At 38.7% G+C, this 21,725-nt stretch overlaps 1 protein-coding gene and 1 long non-coding RNA gene across 5 annotated transcripts in view; one reads left to right on the top strand and one right to left on the bottom strand.

Annotated features, from left to right (window-relative positions):
• Window positions 1-21,725, bottom strand: part of LOC115490941 (uncharacterized) — a 208,733-nt gene that overhangs the window by 140,513 nt on the left and 46,495 nt on the right. The gene's annotated exons all lie outside the window — the stretch shown is intronic.
• Window positions 1-21,725, top strand: part of MET (MET proto-oncogene, receptor tyrosine kinase) — a 90,453-nt gene that overhangs the window by 36,359 nt on the left and 32,369 nt on the right. For all 4 annotated transcript variants that reach the window (XM_072921657.1, XM_072921658.1, XM_072921660.1 and 1 more), the window contains exons 4-10: window positions 8,762-8,896; window positions 10,287-10,460; window positions 15,719-15,879; window positions 17,068-17,170; window positions 17,373-17,509; window positions 19,856-20,029; window positions 20,935-21,034. In XM_072921657.1, the coding sequence (XP_072777758.1) occupies window positions 8,762-8,896; window positions 10,287-10,460; window positions 15,719-15,879; window positions 17,068-17,170; window positions 17,373-17,509; window positions 19,856-20,029; window positions 20,935-21,034 (984 nt within the window). The remainder of the gene's footprint in view (window positions 1-8,761; window positions 8,897-10,286; window positions 10,461-15,718; window positions 15,880-17,067; window positions 17,171-17,372; window positions 17,510-19,855; window positions 20,030-20,934; window positions 21,035-21,725) is intronic.

The following is a 21,725-nucleotide window of genomic DNA, read 5'->3' as shown; positions in this document are numbered from 1 at the left end:
TGGTAATACAGTATCTTTGTCTCTGACAACAGCACCCTGAAGTGTCCAGGTATGCATCATTTTGGTGAAAGTAATGAACATTTGAATCACGTTTCTTCTATATTAATTTAGGGTTTCTTTTAGTTGTTATGAAACATTTTGGGGGGGGAGCAGGGGAGTACTTCTTGAAAATTAAGTGATCTTGTCATCTAAGCTGAGTTGAAGCTCTAAGCCTGCACTGTGGAAGCCAGTAGGTGCAGCAGCAAGCTATTGAACCTGAGAGAAATTTATTTGAAAATGTTTCTCATATACCCCCATTATACTTGCTTATATTTGATCAGCAGCCAACCACCTGAGTCTGTCTTTTTTTTTCTTTCCTCCTTCCCGTAATCTTTCCATCTCCTTTTGCTTTTCTTCTACTCATCACTTTCTACCTTTCTGCATTCCTCTTGTCTCCATCTATTTTTATCTCTTTACCTCATGGCTATAGCACAGCATTGCTGCAAAATTCAACAGAATTAACATGTATGTTTTTCCTTCTGTATGTGATGGCTACCAAATTCAGGGGTTCTGATGTGTTTAGGGATTTATCACAATCAATAGTTCCTAACTTTACAAGTGATTCCCCCAAAGCTTACAGCATTACCCATCAGAATTGCTAATAACCCAACTCAGAACATAGCCCACATTTTACTTATTTAAAAAAAGCTTTCTAAAGAACCAGTAATAATCTGAATGCAAAAGCAAGGAATACTCACCTGTTTTTTTCTGCTTTTAGTTTGATAAAATAGTATTATTCACTTGAACCGCTTTGGAAAACACAAATACTGGAAAGTAAATATGGCCTCCTTCACTAAATGTTGATTTTTTTTCAGCCAAAATCTGGAACTAAAATAAAATCAATCTGGATGGTCCAAATTCAGAAGATGCATGTGTTCTTCTAAGGAGGATAATTAGGGCCACAAGGTGAATTCCAGCTCTCTCCTGAAAAGTACTGCAGCCCATTCACATACTAAGCATGTTTTGGCTGCCTCAGAAATGTCAAATCTGTATTTGGCCATGAATAGATTGGAGTTTGTAGTTTACTAAATATTGTGGAGTTTCTGTTACAAAACAGGCCAGTAATAATTTTTCTAAGACAGCTGACATGCATGAGACAGAAATGAAAAATGGTTTTACTTCCTTCCTAAGCTGGAGCCTGACAACAAAGTTTTTTTTCCTCTCTTTTTTATTTTTTTTTTTCTGCTGAGAAGTTGCAGCTGTTTCAGCCTTTCTTATTGTGCTTGTTTTCAGACTGTGACTGGGAACACAGACTGTAACTACAGCTGTTGGGTGCAAAGTGAATCAGGTATTTCACAGTGGTTATTTGATTAGAAAACAGCACCCAGTCACACTGCTATAGCTGAGGGAATCAGACTTTCAGCTGGTGTAAAACAGCCTTATTCTGCTCAAACCAAGCTACTCTGAGAATACAGAGTATTCACAACTCTTTTCACAACTGGAAAATAGACTTATATTACCAGCCAATATTTTGGGAAATTACAGTTTGTGAAAAAAAAAACAAACAAACCACACTCCATGATATATTGAGATAAAATATCTTCTTTTTTCTGCTTGGTTTCAAGGCGTTTTGAAGTTGTTCTACCTAAAATTGGCATTATTTCAGAAAGTGTTTTTAGCGTGATGATGAAATGAATTCTTCAAGAAGGGGAAATCTTTGTGGTAGCTCTGGGAAGTGGGAACGTCTACCAAGATTTATTCTTAAAAGCTCACATTTGGTTTGGCCATAACAATGAACGAGAGATCAATGCCCTTGACATAGCAGAGGCTGGATTTCAGCCTGAGAGTATGTTTGGAAGCAGAATAGTGCATGTGCCCCCACACTTGAAGCTGGCCTCGGCAACGTAGCACCCCAGCAAAAGCTCCACAACTGCTTGTTGGTGACCTTCTTATGGAAGAGGGGACTGGAGAAGTTTTTGCTGTATGTTTTGCAGCTACAATGGACAACCACTCTCTACAGATGCAGTTTTGGCTGCAGGGCCACCTAATCCTTCTGACTATGCCAGTGAAACTCAGTGCACAGCAAAGCAGCAGCAGTGCCAAATGAGAGACCCCACCACGGGCCCTCTCATCTTCATGGTTCAGTGGGGCATCCATCCATCCTGTTGCTTCTGGGAGTTGAGGAAAGGCTCTTCCCATGGGCATACATAGACTCTGAGGTGCCATCAGCCACATGCTGGCTGCAGTCCTGTCCCATCTGGCTGAACATGAGCCAGCTCCAGCTGAAAAGCCAAGCATTAGCAAAACATGGTAATGCACTGTCATGTCTGAACTTGGATTCTGGACAGAAAATGGCTTTGGGCACAAAAGCCAAAGTGTGATGGTACAGATAGGCTTTGCTGAAGTACTGCACACCAGGCAACAGGCCACTCATCCTCCCAGGGGGTTCTCTGCACTTGTTAGACATGCAACAGTACAGATTAATGTAAGCCTTATTCTAGAGAACCATTCTATCCCAGTATTTTTAACCAGACTTTTTGCTAAGAAAAGTTATATGGGGTTATAATGAAGGTTCAAGGAGCAGAATTCTGGCAGGGGCTAAGATGGATAAGGGAGAGGTATGAGGCAAGTAAAAGCACACAGTCATACCTTTCTCAGTACCCTCCAGATTTTGGCACTTAGTGACCCAGAGATACTCTGAGCTGGAAATTGCACCCGTATTTGTCACTTAATACTCATTTATGGACTCCTTTCTCCTCAATTTTCTTGCTGTTTTTAAAATTTATTTTTGTTTTCTCCTCGGTGGTATGCTGTGACAATAACTTTCATAATTTCATTCTGTTTTGAATGATAAAGAGCTTTTGGGGTTTTCCTTTACCTGCTACATTATCATTTCTTTTGCTGCCTTTGATTCTGTCTGATGAGGAATAGAAATGGGGCACTCAAAAATCAGTGGTTTGGGAAATTCTCACACATTAAGCACAAATCTGTTGTCTTTCACATCCAAGTAGACAGAACTCTTGATAAACACATTCATTTCCCAGGAATACTTATGATTAAAAACAAACACCACAACCAAACTTTAACACACATCTTATTTCCCCAAAAAGAGAGAACTTAGCATGTGTTGTAGCTGCTTTCATAGACTACATGCCAGGGAACATAATGTGTGCTACAGAAATCAGTGAAAAAAACCCATCACATCTGCTTTTTATTTGTAACTGCATTCAAGGATTGGGAAAATTTGTCCCAGAATTCAGTAAGAGAGCCAAGTCTTCAACATTGCTCTCCTCTTGCAAACAGCAAAGCAGCAAGACCTCACCACTCCAGGAATCAAGACTCAGGGCCATGGTGCCTGTCAGCAAAATGAGTTGACACAGAGCAATGAGCAATGAAATTCAGAGCTTTGCATCTTTCAGTGTGCTCAGTCAAATCCGGTTTATACTGTAGTGTACTAGAAGCCACATGCACCTTTGAATTTATCAAACTCCTCTCGATCCAGTTCCTGTCCCTCTAGACAAATGCCGTTGTGATAAAACCCACCCGTGCAAGTGGCAAGCCATATTGCACTTGAAGCAAGAGCAAGAAGGTCAAGAAATATATGAGCATGGACTTGAAACCCTGTGGATCCTGGAGGAGGAAAGAGTGATGGGATGGCCATGGAGTCATTGCAAAGGCTGTCTGCAGTGCCCACTGTTGTCCTATCTCAGTGGCCCAGCAATTCATCTGGCTTTTCAATACTGGCAGTCTGACCTATTTAAGGCTAAATGCAAACTCTGCACACAAGCATTTGTAGGAATGTGAGTAGCTGCAATCCTTCCATCTTTAATTTTAAGCCAACAGAAAACTGTGGCAAACTATTGATAAGTAGCATTTTCATATGGGTAGCTCAACTTTTGACATTTATGATAGCAAGTTTTTCTGTGGTAAAGAATGTATCTTGATTCTCCCAGGGGAAAAAAGGTATCAAACAATGCATAATGCAAAATCCATGTAGCCAAATTAAAATTAACGCCTGGTACTGAATAACAGGTTTGAGAGCACATATGTTTTAATATTCAGTTTGAGTAGAAAAGCTTACACTCTTCAGAAGAGATCCATTATACTCTTCATGGATTAGAATGATATACAGCATTTAGAGAGCTACATATGTGCCCTTTGCAAGGCTAGCCTGCATATCCCAGGGCATTTGAGGCATTGCACAATACAGTTAACCCTGAGCCTATCTCTGCTGGATAATGGCATACACCTGCCAGACATGTAGGGAAAAAATAACAATATGATACTTAGATTGGATTCCTTTTAGAAGGCCTCTCATTTTTGCAGAAGATATTTCAACATGTAGACAGTAACATTTGTAATTCAATCCTGCTGACTAGCAGAACTGAGCATCAGAATGGTTTTTAAAATAAGCTGTTGCATGCTGGTTTTCAACTCAAGTTATTACAGTCTTAATTTGCCATATTACACACAGACAAATCTATACTCAAGTCTTCATATTTAACATTAATACTAGCTGATGGCAATTAAATAATATTTAAATTAATAATTTTAGTGTTCATGGACCTAAGTGATCACTGACTTCCAATATAAAGAATACATTAATATAGTCATTAATTAATTAACTGTTGGCTGCTATCTTCATGGAAGTATTTTATGGAAGTACTCTGAGCTATGCTGGAAGAAAATTGTTTTTTTCTAAATAGAGAGAAATAAATATTGTGTTTGTCTTAGTTACTGATATTGAACATGATTCTCAAAAGATATCAGAAGAGCCACACAGATTTAAATGAAGGGTCCATCTAGTTCAGTGCTCTGTCTCCGCTGGTATTGACAAGTGAATGCCTAGAGACCCAGACACACATAGCTACCTTCTGCTTCAAGTCTCCAACTATTTTATTTTCTGGGAATTTCCTGAGTTATTGATTTTTGTCTGTTTAGCTCTTTTCATGTACCTGTGGAGTTTCCCTTTGAATATGCATTTCTCATGCATTCTCATCCTTTGGCAGGGAGTACCATAGGTCATCACATATTGCTAGGATGTCATATTATTTTGTTTGCCTTGAACCCAAGTCTTGTTTTTGTCTTTTGGTGGTGTTTAGAATTTTTATTATAATTAAATCATAGCATAATGGAATCATGTAGGACTGAAAACACCTCATTGTATCATTGAGTCCAACTATTAACCTAACACTGCCAAATCCACAACTAAACAATGCCCTGAAGTGTCACTTCTACATGTCTTTTTGAGTCACCAGAGACTCAAACACTTCTCTGGGCAGCCTGTTCCACTGCTTGACAGCCCTTTTAGCAAAGAAATGTTCCCTAAAATATAATCTAAACCTCCCCTGGTGCAACTTGAGGCCATTTCTTCTTTTCCTATCACTTGTTACTTGGGAGAAGAGACCAACCCCAAGCTGGCTAAAACCCCCATTTGGGTAGTTGTAGAAGAGAGTATATGGTTGGTCTCTACCCACTCATGATTTTCTATTCCTTTTTCATAGAGATTGCACACATACCATACTCAATCATTGCTCATTACAGCCTTTTGATCATCTCTGTTACTTTTCTCTGAGCTTTTCCCCTTTTTAATATGCTCTTTTTTGCCAGAAGGCAAGTAGAAGTGCACAGAGATTTTAAGTTTCAGGCAAACCATGAATTTATATGATATCAGGGTGTTTTCTGGTTTGTTCTCTAATCCTTTTCTAATAATTTCTAAATTTTTATTAGGTTGGTTTTGGCTGCTACTAAGCAGTTAGATAACTAGTATATACTGCTTTAAATTAATTTTCTTTGTTGTAATTCAGCTGCCATTTTATTGCCTTGACATGCTGTCTTGTAAAATCCTTCTGCCATCCTTCATAGTCTGTCCTTATCCTAACCACCTTGAATACCTTCGGATCATCACAAAACGTTATAACTGGATTGCTCAACTACTTTCCTAACTCATTTATGGATGTATTGTACAGTATGGACCCCAGCGCAGACAGCTTGTGGAACACCTCTGGTGACTTCTTAGTAATGCAGTCACTGACCATTTACTACAAATGTCTGTTTGCTCTCCTTTGGTTAATTATCTGTGCTAGACCTTCCTCATTCCTAATTGCTTGAGTGGAGGCATGGAAATAAGCTTTCATTTCTCTTATACTCTGGAGAAATACATGGTTAATAAATTAATTACTGAAATTACAAAAAAAATCCAATACCCACTCTCCTCCCGCAAAAAAAAAGACCCTGAAAAGCCCTAGGATTTTGTAGTCTTTGCAGAGGGAATTTCTCCTGTAGTACTGAACCATTTTCATGGTAGTGGTCCCTGTATGTTGGTGTGTCCATGACAGATGAAATTTATGCTGCACACATACCGGCTCAGTTCCAAGCTATAAAAATCAGAGCTTTATGAGAACGACACTGGAGTCCTAAGTAGCCTCTTCCTCCTGCTGTAGAAGCTGTCTTCAAATTGCTTTTTTTTTCAGGATTATGTTGGATAAGGGTAAGATAGAATTTCAAGGACTGGGCTGATGTGTGCAAAAATCACACAGTTGTATGGACCAAAAAGAACATTTTTGCATCTAGTATCTGTTATACCAGCACTGTAGGCTGGTAGATTAGTTCTAAGCAAAATCCAAACTTTTATTCCATGAGCTAGGAAGTGTAATCCGAGCTCCCTGTATGTCATGAGGTCAAACTCCAGTCACTTGGGCTTTGAGCAGGTGATTTGACTATCAGCCTCAGTAAAATAAAGGTCAGTCAGTGTTTAAAGTACCGAGTAATTTTTCCAAGATTGTGGAGATGGAATCCAAATTTTCATGTATTTCTCTGAGGTTGGAATGCAGATGTTTTTAAAGAGTTAACACTGTGGCTCAATCAGAAAGAATGCTTGGCAATAAGAGGAAGCCTGGATTAATGATGGAAAAGAATTCTTAGCATTTTATAGCAGTGGGTATTCGAGATGAGACACGGCTAATGATCAACTAAAAAGGTATTTGCAGCTGTGGTGCTACCTCTCCCCATAATGCCAACATTAATCAAGCTTTTTCATGCAGCTTTCCAGTCCATTCTATTTTTCATTGTCCTGAATAGAAAAACAGAGCTCATGCCTTATTACACTGAGTCAGAGACCATAGACCATACTTCTGTGTCACCAGAAACGATCATACTTTATTGATTTCTAAAATCTGTATTTTCTGTACTGTGAAATAAATCCATAGCAAAGCCCATAACAAAGCCAGTTTCATTTTTAAAGAAAAAAAAAGCCTCTTGCAACCCCAAACTATAAATACCTCTGGTTATCAGCATGAATTAACTGCTCATATATTTTATTTAAGTCTTGAATTACATCAAAACAGCAGCTATAATTGCAGCATCTCTAAGTCTAGTTTTGGAGTCAGCCATCTTGTTGAAAGCCCTTGGCAGTGTGAACAGCCAGTGAAATTGTGTAAGTCAATGTTCTGGCTGTTCTGATTCTGCCTTCGGAGTCAGAAGAAAAGCTTCTTTATAGTAAAAAATGAAACGTTTGACATACAAGTTATTTCCAGAATGGCTTCAATCTTTTTAAATAATGAACTTCATTGAATCCTAACTTCTCAGCAAATGTTGATTATCTAAATTCCTTAAGTAAACTACACGTGATACAGCTTTTGAAACATGAACATGAGCTTCCCTCATGTAAACAATCCTCTGCCTTTGTTGCCTGATGCTATCACTTTTGGGCGCACATCCTTCTGGATTGCAGGCCCAAGCCTATAAAATCTTGCTATCAAATATCCACCTCGATCTGCAGATGCTTTATGCCTCTGCTTAACAGCCATGACTCATCCCGTTAAAGTCAACAAAGTTACAGTAGTAAAGTTAGGCGTGTGTTTGCAGGAATGGGCCCAGATTCTCAGAAGAATTTAGGTAACTCAAGATGCAGAGAGATGAGTAGTGAGGGAATTTCATACTAGTGTGACTAATCTCCCTAAGAGTTCCTAAAATTGAGGGGGGTGGGGGGGAAGGTTTTAGCAAAGGGGCTTCAGGATAACTAAATTAGGCTCTTGTTTTGGAGCATCTCCTAAAGGAGCCTCCACCATTCCCAGTAATTTAAGAAGTGCTTTGAATGCTCAGTCCTGGACACCTCATTCACACAGAAATCAACAGGAGCCAGAGCTCAGGGTGCCCAGCCAAACCTTGCCAGGAGCCTGTCAGAGCAATAGCCATCTGGGCAGCTCTGGGTATTGAGCTCTGGGTACTTGTGGCTCTGAGCGGTGCCCACGGCGGTGACCTGCAGTGCCTGACATAGCTTTGCAATCTATCTGCTCCACGTGCAGCAAGAACAGAGGCTGTTGACACAGGGTGAAGTTTGCTTTTCAAACTGAAGGACCAAAGTGAAAATAGAAGGAAATGTTTTTGACTTCTGAAGACCTGGAGTTTTAAGATTTTTTTTAAATAGACATTGTAGATAAAATTCTTCATTCTTAAATGTATAGGATTGACTAAATGGCCTATCTTCATTTTTATGGTGACGTATTAATACCTGAAATTGAAGGGCTAGGAAATATGCAGTGACTCCTGCATATTTTAATAAATATGGTGTATTTTAAGGATCCTCCAACAGCCATGATTTTGCTGTATTAAATAAAGTAGATTTTATAGCACGTTAATCAGTCTATGATGGAACATTATGCAAAATATTATGCAATGTAATGCAAAGTAATTAATGCAAGCAGAGAACATGAGATAGCTGAGCAGCATGCATTTGGGTTACATACTACCTGCTGATTTTCAAAATTTCTTTCTTTTTTAGATAGTGGTTTCCCGTTCAGAATCCACAACTCCACATGTCAGCTTTCAGCTAGACTCCCACCCCATCTCTCCCCAGGTTGTTGTCAAGAATTCATTAGCAGATGATGGCTATACCCTGGTAGTGACTGGGAAAAAGGTGAGTGGTTCATAATCTAATCCTCCTGTGCCCTGTGTAAACCTGCCTTCAGAGCAGCAGCTATCAGTAAGAGCAGCTGTTCACACTGCTGCTTCTGCACTGCATCCCCAGGCCCTGTCATTCCCTCAGAACACTGGCAGTGCAATTTTCCTCCAAGATATATTTTTTTCCCCTGCTAAACATACTGGCAGACTGATATTGAGAAATGTTTAAATAATGTAAGAGCTGGTGATATAAACTAACAAAAGCCAGGAAATGCAAATTTTAAGTCTGAAAACCTGTCCCTAATTCAAGTGCTTGCAAAGACTAAATACACAATGGCTTAAGAAAAGAATGGTGCTCAGTTTCCTGGCTATTCTTGGTTTGTGTCATAGCATTGTAACTTTTAAGGATGGTTGTTTGTGCAAGATTTACATGCCTGCCTTTAAAACTGTAAGTCAGTAAGGTTTGAAAACTACTTTAGCATGTAGTCTACAAAGAGTTAATAAAAGATGAAGAGCTATCATAAATATGCTGCTGTCATAAGTAGATATGCATTGAAGAATAGGTTTAAAACATCAGCAGATAATATTACGGATAATCCTAAACTATAATCGTAAGCAATAATTTGACCCCTTGAGTTCTATAAGGACTTAGAGAAATACATCAACCATAAAGACTGTTATTAATCATTTACTAGAAATGTATGAGTTATTTATAAGAGCGATCTTCAGAAAATGTACAAAATAAATTTAAGGAAGATCCTGAAGTATAAAGGAATATGAGGCATACATACAGTAATGTAATTATATATTGATTTTAATATTTTGACAAAAAATATTACATGTTTAGAGTGACTATTTCATAACTATCCTGATATTTTAAGTAAAATAAATTTTAACTTGTATTTTAGGTAAAGTATGGAGTTTTTGATGATAGGTGTTAAGAAACAAGTACGTGGGCAGTCACATGCTGTAAGTGTGTCACAGATATTAATACAGCTTCACCAAAGCTGAAATAGCCATTATGCCTATTTTTACAAATGTATAAACTAAGGCATACTGAGATACACTGTATAAACTAAGGCACACTGAGATACAGAACTGGGAGGAGCACACTGCTGTTTTCTTTCTCCATCAGCAAAAAATGCTATCTTGCTGTAAACACCAGATGCTGGTAGTAACTGTATATAACATTAAGATGCCTTTAGGGTTTTTCCCAAGCGAATTTAAAATCATGTCAGTTAAATTACTTATAAGATCCTATAATTACTGAGCTAAAGAGAAGTCGAACTGCGGCTTGCACATCTGAAATCTGAGTAGCACCAGCATGCTATGCATAAATAGAGATTCTCCTTGCCACTTAGTGCATGTATTAAAAGGATGTATGCATCATGTCTCTCCATCAACAGATAACAAAAATCCCTCTGAAGGGGCCAGGCTGCCATCACTTCAGGTCCTGCAGCCAGTGCCTGCTGGCACCAGCCTTCATGCAGTGTGGCTGGTGCAGCCAGCAGTGCCTCAGATCTTCTGAGTGCCCCAGCAACACCTGGACCCAGGACACCTGCTTGCCTAGGGTTTATGAGGTAAAGTGATGGACTTCTCACATTTATTTCTTTAGGGAAGAACAGTCTGCACTCTGTAAACATTTTCTATTCATGTAATCATGAAAAATTGTCAGCTTTCCTCAACTTCCCCTCAGCCTTAATGTCCATGAATCCTCTGACTGGATGCACATGGTCTCCCTGAGTACTGTGGGCTGAGATGCTCATGGATGGACAGATTTGTCTGATCATCCTTACCAGCCTTGGGAGATCCTTGGCCCTACAAAGCACTTTTGATGGGTCTGAGCCAGCCTGGCAGGGGTCTGACAGGAAAGCCAGTCACAGAAAGGAGCATCCCTCCTCTTAGTCTTCTCTCAGAGACAAAAGCAGAGGAAAGCACTTCCTGCCCAGAGCCACCACAGCCTGATCCAGCACAGGAGGTCTCTGGCTCCAACCCTTCATCCATCCCTGTGCAGGCTCCAATATTGGAGGAAAGTCTGGTGCTTCTTTGTGAGAAAAATCCCTTCTTTCCCCTACCCAAGCTCCTGGAGAAGTTGTTTTTCCACAATATCCTTCCCTGGCTCCTTGTTCCTGTCAGTCCACTTGGCACCAATGAGGAGCAAGCCTGTAGCTGCAGCCCGGGACAGGGGCAGCCAGAGGCTGCTGCCAGCCAGCCAGAGCTCATCAAGGGTGTGTGAGAACAACAAGGCAGGGATGAACAGAGAGCTGCACTGGCACGGTCTACTTTCAATTCAGCTAAGGTTAATGCAGGATACTGTACATAGGACCAAATCTTCCCATGTGAAGTGTGACATAACTGTGAAGGCAGAGGTTTGTAGGGCAGTTGATGGACTAGAAATCAAAGGGAAGGACAAGCATAAAACTTTCTGCTAGCATTTACTAACACATTCACTTGTGTCAGTGCATTTAAACTACATTGTGTAGTTAAAAATACATTTTCCTTTATTAGAATACAACTTATAAACAGACATGAAAGTTTGATATGCCAAACTCTTAGAAAGGGAGAAAAAAAGTGGGTTTAAAATAAATAATGTATTTCTTTCATCCAGAAATGTACAACAATATTTTCATGTTTTAATGTTTTGGACAAAAGTCCTATTAATCTAGAAAGAAGTATAGAAACACATGTTTACAGGGTTGGTTTTTTCCATGTTCACCTTTCAGACACAAAATTTATGATTATCACAGGCAAAATTCAGTGAAAAAACGATGAAGAGTTATAGGAATCAAACCCAAAATTGATGAAAAATTGAAGGGGAAAGGGCAGTTTGGCTGCTTTCTATGGCCATTTACTAAGGGCAAAGGAGATGCACAAAACTTGCTAATTCAGAATGTGAACAGTTTACTTTTCCTTTATACAAAAATACATTTATTTCAAAATGGTTATATTAGATAGTGAAATAATCCTTTCCAGCCTTAGTCTATATGAGACTGAATCACCAATTCAATGGTATGCAGTGAGAATTAAGTCTAACATATTTTCTCTACCTCTGCAGGCCCAAGGTACTCACCTATCCCACACAGTTTTTTTCATCTTTTCTAGAGCTCAATCACTGTTAATGTTTTTTATTGTGCAAACTTTCCTGCAGAGGCTGTATATTTCCATAGCTCAAAAAATATTTCAGAGGCTCTGAACTGCTTAGTTTCTGATTTTCAGAGGGGCTGAACTCATGCAGCCCTCTTTAATTTCAGTTTTGAATGTGTTCACTCACCAGTTTTAAGAACCAAGAGCCTGGAGCCCATGCACAGTCACTTAGACCAAGAGGTGTGTCCCCCACAACCACAGTCCCTGTGAAGTGCTGGGAGGGGAGCACACCTTGGACATGGGGCTGGATAGGTTCTCCCCTTCCCTGAATGGCTCAGCCCAGCCTGCTCAGCACAAGCCTAGTCTGCCCCTGTAATGAATATGGATCTGTGACACTGATGGATCTTAAACTGAATCTCGAATTACTACATGCCAATGTTGGCAGAAGTTGCTTCCAGAAGGTTTGTAAGGAAAAAAATGCAGCTGGGTACTTAAATCCTTTGGATTGCTAGCTGTTAAGGCAAATTTCATGCTCTACTGGACCATGACATTTAACATGATTACTGAAAAAAATATAAAACAGATTATTCATCATCTTCTGACCTGTCTTCAAACTCACACGCATAAAATGTAAGAAACAAGCTAGTTTTGTTCCTAACAAACAGAGGATGACCTGCTTTTCATAGTATCTGAAATTCAGTCCAAACCTCTCCCTAATATTTTGCAGCTTTCAGAGGGACAGATTGCTTGAGATATGTCATATGATCACTTTAACCTGAGAGAAACAGATTGCTCCCTGAAGGTCTGGTCCAGTGGATATCAGCTAAGTTTTCAATGGTGTTTTCCCAGGTTATTACACAGACTGGTGTACAATGGGAAAAAAAAACTTTTTTTTTCCTCTCAGGAGGGATGGCAGAGAAGAGGCCCAGTGTTTTCCCATGGAGTCCTGCAGATCCTTTGTCTGCTTTAAGCACTTTCCCTTGGAGCTGTGGGTTGGAGAGGTGCAGTCTGCCCAGACATAGACAGCATAGTAGGGCAGACACTGGGACACATCCCCTCCACAGCCCAGCTCCCTGTCTGCTCCCATCCACTGCCAACAATGAGGAGTTTCATCAGCCTGAATGAGCAGTTCTAGAGAGAAGCCAGGAGGGAGTCCCCTCGGAGATCACTCGGTGCTGGAACAAATTGCAGGCATCTGCGCGTGGCGTTCAGGTCACGCTAAAAGGTGAAGGGTGTAAAAAAAAAAAATAAATTGCTCTCCCTTCTAATTCTTTGTTGTGGTTAAAAATCTGACATGGTTTGTTGTTGTTTTTAAAGTGAGTCATTTTAGCTGGCTTTTGTATCAGACGTATCAAGAACATCAGGTCTTCTGCTGCCTGTTTAGGTTGGAGGCTTTGCTGGAAATTTCACATGTGGTTGTACATGTTCTTGTCTTTGAATTAAAATGAATTGCCTAATCACGCTTAAATAAATAGGTATTTTCTTCCAAAAATGTATTAAGTATATAAGTGGATATTAGCTACCAACATAAATAAAAAGAAAACACAATGCTTTAAAGTTTTCCGAAAACAAATAGTTAACTTTCTCTCTTAACCAAAAGCTCAGAGAGCAGCAGAATGACAGGCCTTGCAGTGGACTTGCTCCATGTTATCAGTGGAGATAACATAATATTTTTTTGAATCCTGTATTTCATAGCGTTTATAACTGGTTTGATTGTTTTCTGTTACTACCAGTGCAATGTAAGTCCACAGAAGAGACCTACATATAGCTCAGTTCAAAGACCAGGAGGTTCACTGTCCATTCTTGCCAACACTCCCAAGAAAAAGTCTGGAAAACCGCATTTGATTTTCAGACATTTCATCATACAGAACAAATGGAACAAAAATAATTCTTGAATAAAAATGGGGAAGTTTGTCAGAACTTAAAAACAAAACTGTAGGATTTTGTTTATTTGTTTTTTGCTATTTACTTAGAGGTGTTGCCTCCTAAATGTGTTGACAGAATGTACTAAATACTTGCTACCCCTCAATTAAGGCACATGGGTTGCCACCACAAGTCTCTTTTACCATGTAAGATCACTAAAAATGTGTTTGGTACCTTCAGTTTTTATTCTGTATGGCTTTGTGAAGCCCTTATTTTGCTAACTTGTGCATTACATTTCAAACTCTTCAAATGCCACACATCAATTGTACAAAACATCAGGACATCCTGTACTCCCACAGAGCAATTTCATTTTCTGCTAGGGTTTTGTTATTTCAAAAATAGATAATGTGCTGAGATATTGACCAGAGCGGAAAACTAGAATCTGAAGTCAAATCCTGATTTCAAAGACGAAAACTCCAAAGAAACAAGGAAAAGTTACACTTGGGAACAGCACAGATTTTGTGGGCACAGAATGGCTCTGAGCTCATAGCTGCAGCTGTGTGTCAGGGGGCTGTGTGAGTATCACTCCTTTTTTACGGATTTGTACAAAAGTGCTGTTCCTGCATAGGTTCCCTCTTTGCTCATTGAGAGCTGATTCAAAGCTCTTTAAAACAGAAAAGGTTCCTCCTGGCTTCGGTGCATTTTAAGTCAGACTCTTTGTCTGGTTTCTAATGAGGGCAGTAAATGTCCCCATATATAATATATGGTATAATTCTTTTGAAGTATTCTTCAGCTGCCTTTCTATCTACAATAGTTCATTTGTGAGAGTCTTGAAGTATAGCTACAACAGAGTTGAAAAGAAATGTGCTGTCTTACTGGATTTCCAGATGAAATAATAGCCAAGTATCACTCAAACACTTTCCTTTCAGCTTGAAAATTAAGCTGGGTCCTTTGAAGGACACAGCTGTATTGCATTTTAGGGGCAAAATTATTATCACTAAAGCATTAAGTTTAAGATACTTAGGCACTATAATCACAAGTATAAATTCAGCCTCTCATTCCTTTCATTCTTTTTTGTTTGTCTAGTGGTACTGGTATGTTTGCAAAATTGTGCAGTATTGTTGAAAGTCCTCATAATTCCTGAACTAATATCTTTTCTATTTGGTGGGCTTTGGGTTTTTTTTTACTGACAGTACTAACTGATACTTTTACTGAGTTTTGTAAGATTTCTATAGTGTTCCTGCATTTTTCCCACCATTGTTATATTTTACAGGGCAATTTACAATACACACACACACACTCTCACACACAAAAAAAAAATTATTTCCTTTGTAGATTGTCTCTGTGTTTCTGAGGGCCAGTTTATTTTTAACTTGGAATTAGAGGTGACCAAATGTAAAACGTTTAAGGAAAGAATAGCAGAAGTCGTGTTAACTTTATCACAGTCAACTCAATATTGGATTATGGTGTCTTTGAAGATACTTCACTCTGAACCCAACTCTCATCAAGCTGGCAAAAAACGGTCATTTGGGGGTTCTTTTGTGTTCAGCATTCAGCTTCTAACAAAATAAGTATATTGTATGTTTAACACGCCAGAAATAAGATTTGAAAGACAAGAACTGCAGGATTTAAAGACTATTACAATGCACAGCTTGTTCAGTGCCCCTAAACACTATCTTTCAAAGCTTTCTAGTACAGGTTTTGTTATTTATTGCTACTGTCATAGGAAGCTCATAATGTGACAAATGAAAGGTGAAGAACAATTAAGATGAATGCTAGGACATAGTCTACCAAAAGAAATGCTTTTCTAAAACTATTCCTTTGCCCATTCTTTAGCACCAAGTGAAGTTCAAGAAAACCTGATTCAACTAACACAATATTTTTTTAACAGATTCTCCCAAGCAGCGCTCCCATAGAAGGTGGGACAAAATTGACACTGTGTGGATGGGACTTTGGATTCAGCAAAAATAACAGATTTGAATTAAAAAGTACAGTAGTCCATATTGGAGGACAAATTTGTCCTCTGGAAGTGAAATCTAGCAACAAAAATAGGTAAGAAACCTAAAATATTATTTTCCATTTATACAGATGTTTTTTATGTGGTATGGATTTTTTTGCATATACAAATGTTCAGCCTACAAGTATCATCTCTGATTCTGAAATTTCAAATTTGAAAAAATCCAATGGTTTAATCAAATCACCAAGAAAAATAATGCTCAAAATGGAGATGAAATAAATCTAGTTTATGCCAATAGCTACTGCAGCAGTTTTTCTAATCTGTCTGTGAATTGCTGTTCAACATCTGTGGAAGCTGGCAAGAATGAATCTATTCAAAGGTTTGAAAAGGGGGCAGTTCCTTTGGCCAGGATCCTGCTGGGCTAAGTCATGTCACCTCTGTCTTCCTAATCTGTAAAGCTGCTGGAGAGAAGTGTGAGAAGGTGCAGGTATTTCGTCATCCAGAAGCTTATGACCCTCAACTGCACCTCTAGTCCTCCTCCTCAGAAATAAGTATCTGAGACACAGGGATAGTAATGGGTTAAGTTTAAGACAAAGGTTACCATGATTGTTATCTTGCATAAATACAAGTTCAGTGAATATCCTCTCTACTACCAAAGAAATGCACAAATTGTGGCACAGCTTTGCTGTTCACAAACATAGCAGTGCAGATACTCCAGCAAGTGCTCCAGAAGTGTTGAGCACTCTCATAACTGCTATTCTGAACAGTCTCAGTGGAAACAAGATGATTTAAGGAGACTAGATTATATATGAGACTATGTGAATGTAATATAATACATTGACACATGGTACTGCAGAAGTTCAAGTTTAATTTTTAGTAATATTTATTTTTTTACAACAAACTTGTGTATATTATGCATTTCTTCTAATGCTATTGTTCTCCACAATTTGATATTAAAGGAAAAATTTTTTAAATCCATTAGCCATTGAATAGAGATATTTGTTTTTTTCTGTCATGTTTCTTTTTTTCTGAAATGTATATGATATACTAAAATTATTTTCTGTGGCCAAGTATTATAAAGTCCACAGCATTTGTATTTATTATTAAGAAAGAAGGCTACAGTTCTTTTAGCTATTATTTCTGAAATGTCCGTAATATGCATAGATTGATGATCTGTTTAGTATGGATTCCCCATTATTATGAATTTGAAGTGGTGCTATTTTATTATGAAAAAATCAATTAGAAAAAAAAATGTAATCCCATTTTTTTCTTGTTTTCTAAAGGCTGGAATGCACAGTTCCTGCTGCAAAAAGTCCAAGTTTTAATATATCCAGTAGTGTTTCTGTTGGACATGGCAAAACACTATTCAATACATTTTCATATGTGGTAAGCACTAGATTAAACTTTTATAGTCAGAATTAGCTTCAATATTAACTGTTAGGGACTCCTCATGAGTCCAGTCCAGCATGGTAAATTCATGTTGTCTTTATTGTTACTTCATGGAAATGCTAACAAATGTTTTAAGTCCTCCTTTTAAATTTTGAAAATAATTTTATAATCCACTGGTTTTATTTTTACATCCCTTCAGAATCCTGTAATAACAAGTATATCTCCCAGCTATGGCCCCAAATCTGGAGGAACATTGTTGACTGTATCTGGAAAATACCTAGACAGTGGGAAATCCATGAGGATTTTTGTCGGGGAGCAGCCGTGCACTTTGAAAAGGTAATGTACCAACTAATACACAATGCCTTTAATACTGAAATGTCTTGATCAAAAGCCTTGGAGATAAAAAACCAAACTCAAACATTTTCTTTCCTCTCCTCGTGTCACTTATTGGGGAATTTATACAATAAGCAGTAAGTACTGTGAGTTTAGGATACTTGAAAGATTTCTAGAAGAGACTACAGTCCTCTGAAGTCTTGTTTATTCTGTAATGTCTTCATTAACCTCATTAAAAGCTTGCATAGAGAAGTGTCAAATCAGCTTCTAATGGACAAGAAAGTGCTTATTTCCCATCATTTTTGTCACCCTGATTCCCACACGGTCAGCCCTCTCTCTTGTATTAGCAAGAGCTGCTGTTCATGCAGCAGCTGCCGGTGAATGGGCAGTGGGCACAAGTTACCATTTCCTACTGCCCGGTTGGGTGGAAACCCGACCCGGGTGACAATGTCTGTCCCATGCAGAGGAGCACTATTTCTGCACTGCTATCAGAGAACAGCCTACAAAACAGAGGCAGTATCAGTTTGGCAGCATCATATTTTCCTGGTATTTAGAAAATTGTTTTGGAAGTTTAAGCCAGAATTTCTTGTGGCTCTGTACTGGATCCAGTAGGAGCTCAGTCACAAATCTTTGATGTGTTCTGTGTGGAAATGCCTTCAGCCACAGCTGTATATAAATGTTAAATACCAAGCACAGATTCTCCATGTGGCAGATGAGTTCTGAATTGAGTAGCCATTCTACCATGGCATAAATCCTACTTGGTACTGTGCTTAGGAACAGCAGGGCGATTCCACAATTGTCATCTTTGCGGACAAGGCAGAATCTGGCCCACTGTGTTCCAGAAACAGGACAATTCCTCTGAAATTTGAGCATCATTCTGGAAAGCCATAGTGGTAAAATTTCACACTTGTGGAGACCGTGGGGAAACAATAGCCTATTAGTTAATGAATGACTCAGAGTCAGGAGAGATGAAATTTATTCTTTACTGCTAAATGATTTATTGTATGCTCTTGATTAAATCAGCCAAGTCTGACTATAAATCTAGAGAAAGGATTTAGATATTCAAGTCTGATCACTAAAAAGATCTTCATATTTTCTGTTCCTTAATAATTAGGGTTGCATTTCTTGGTGTCTTTGTCTCAACTGGTCAACTAATGGAGAAATATATAAACCTTTTGGGAATTATTCATTTGAAACATCTACTATGGGGGTGGGACAGCAGCCAGCTCAGACACAGATGTTGGTCAGGTGTACCTCTAGGTATGTAGCAATAGCTGAGACTCACCCCGTAAGCATCTTCAGCACCCCTCTTTCTCACTAGCCAAGTTGCCTGGAGATTTCTATGCAGGTCTTAACCAAATTCTCAAGGCAGGTGTTTCTCTGGCTAAACAGGCAGCTTTCCCCAGTCTGTGAGCAGCTAGAGGAAGGTTTTTTTTTCCTTTAAGAGGTATTAAAAAGGTTCCAGATAGAGATGAATGAATCACTATCCCTTATGGTGAACCCCACCTTCCTGGAAAGTTTCAGAAGTTGTAGCAAATGTCCCTTTTGTCTAATTTGGAGACTATCTCTTACATTCTATGAGAACGACCTCACTTGGATGACACATGGATGTGTTTGGGCCCAAATCACTGAAACCAGCTGGTAGAGTTGCATTTACTTCTCCAGTCAGTTGCCACCCTTGTCTCTTTTGTGCCCTGCTCCCTCTGGCTACATTTCATGTGCTTCAAAATTCAGGATCCCCCTGTGCACACTCACCCACTGAGCTCAGTGTAGGAGGAAGAAGACTTCCATGGCCAAGCACGATAGCAAGGGAAAGGTGAATATCCCAGAGCCTCTGCTAATGTGCTGAATTCAGCCAGCTCTTCTTGAATTTTCTCCTTCTTCTTTCTCCTTGCCCTCTGCCTGCCCCTTGGCATCTGGTACAACCCACATGAGCACCCTTACTTGAGGCTTTTAACACAGAGCAAATCCTGTGAATTTGAAAGAGCCATTGTCCTTTGGTTATAGCAGATCAAATCATTCTCCTTAATCCTGGAGTGTGCTCTTGTTTTCCAGGCTGGAAGCTGCCTTTGCAGGGTTCAGGGGCTCATGGGGTTGTCACCAGTACTGAGGCAACACCTTCCATCAGGCAAGGTGCAAGTCAACTGAATTAAGATTAATCTTGAGCTTAAGCCATGCTGTTGCAATTTCTACTTTATGTCATGCTTACTTGTTGCAATTTGATTATCCAGCAGGAAAATCAATGGCATTTTTTTACAAACAGATCTTTAGGCAATGTTGGGGCTCAGTAAAGACAGTGTTTTAAGCCACGTGCATGTTTTATAATGGTGACAAGCAATCTGTTTTCAGTCCTCCCAGCATATCGGCGAGCACTGTGGAGTGCTACACTCCAGCACAGCAATTTCCCCAGGAATTTCGTGTGAGAATGGAAATCGATGAAGCTATTCGAGACACAAGCAGCCATTTCACATACAGGGAAGATCCAGTTGTTTTAAAAATTCATCCAGCCAAATCTTTTCTTAGGTGAGTAAAATTTTCTCATAGAAATAAGAAAAGCAACAAATGAACAAAGAATAGCTATACTGCTCAGCAATCTATCAAAAGAAATTGCATTTTTATCTCTATCTTCCATGCCAATTGTTTCTATTATGGTGCAGTTGCAGAGGGCAAATCATTTCCTTGCAGAGGTGAAGGAGAAGGGGGAAGGGTGCCTCTTTTCTCTTTGTGATTTCACTCCCAGCTGCTGCTGAACCTACCTGTGATGTCCTGCCGAGATACCCACTGCACAGCTAAGTGTGTCTCCTATGCTGTGTCTGGACATTACACTGATTGCTGAGGAAAATCATCTAATGTGACAAGTCAGCCAACTCAGGAGAGCAAATGGATTTTAAAATAGTCTAAATCCAGGGCTATATAAACATTATGAATATATATGTATGGTAGTATGTGTGTGCTTTCAAGTGACATATTTATGGTCTCAGTAGCTCTAATCCATGCCATCTGCCTTTGCCAAAAAAATGTCAGCAGTAGAACAGACACCTTTTTCAGAACCATTGGACACAATAGGTGAACTAACTTAGTTAGCAAATTCAAAGTACAAAAAAAAGTGGCCTCTTTTAAAATTTACACATTTGTTTTATACCCTGGCTCATCACAGTTTTAGAAATTATTTTTATTTTCTTTTTTTAATTAGTTGTTATAGTAAATGTAAAATCTGTTTCCCAGAAAAATTATCTCACTGCTCAAAGCTATGTATTTGCATTTATCCAATATATATCCCTAATTCTGGTTGTATGTTATCATTTACTCTAAAATATAATTTGTAATTAACATTACATTATCACAGCAGTTATTTATCCTACTTATCTTCTCTTTTCTTTTCCTTCCTTTTTTTTTTTTTTTGTTCTTCTACTGGTAAATTTTCCTAGTGGTGGAAGTACAATCACAGCTCAGGGAATCAACTTGAACTCAGTGTGTTTTCCTCAGATGGTGATTACTGTACCTAAACTAGGAATGAACTTCTCTGTGGTGAGTCTTAAAGAAGACAGTCTATTATCTTTTCATCTTGATGTGGCGAATGGTTGTGAATTTTCAGCCAAAATACTTTGACTTTTTCCTTGAAACTTTGGGTTTCTACTGATATTTTGGTGTTTAATTCAAAGACTGTTTTCACAATACAGGAGAAATTCAAAACAAATTTGAAATTAAGGTGAGGATAAAGCAAACATTTCCAATAAACCTCTTCCAAAGAAATAAGGCTAGTACACTATCTAATAAGAAGATTTATGTATTTCTATTTAACAATGCAAATTCAGTGACTAAACACACAGCAGTGCAATATAGATATGTCAGATTACATGACAAGTTCAGGCACTACTGTGATACTCAAGTGGTGACTATGGATACATATCAAAGGAAGAGGAAGAGCAAATATATAAAATCATAAGTAGGCATTATTCTTAAGAATTTCTGATTGTCAAAATCTCTTTTGGGCAAATCTGTCCTAACTTTGTTAATTCAGCAACTAAGTTTTAAGATGGGTTTGGGCTCTTGCAATTGGGTACCTCTGCTGAAACAACAGATGTCAGTCAGAGATGTAAGTCTTCTTTTTTATTTTTCTTCCTGAGTTGACACTACACAGTGTCCAAATCTAAACACAGATATGACCATGTGATCTCCTTTAATTCTTAATGGGCAAAGATGGCATTTGTCATCTTAC

Source organism: Taeniopygia guttata, chromosome 1A (assembly GCF_048771995.1).
Source record: "Taeniopygia guttata chromosome 1A, bTaeGut7.mat, whole genome shotgun sequence".
In the NCBI taxonomy this organism is placed as follows: domain Eukaryota; kingdom Metazoa; phylum Chordata; class Aves; order Passeriformes; family Estrildidae; genus Taeniopygia; species Taeniopygia guttata.
This window is presented reverse-complemented; position numbering and strand designations above follow the sequence as displayed.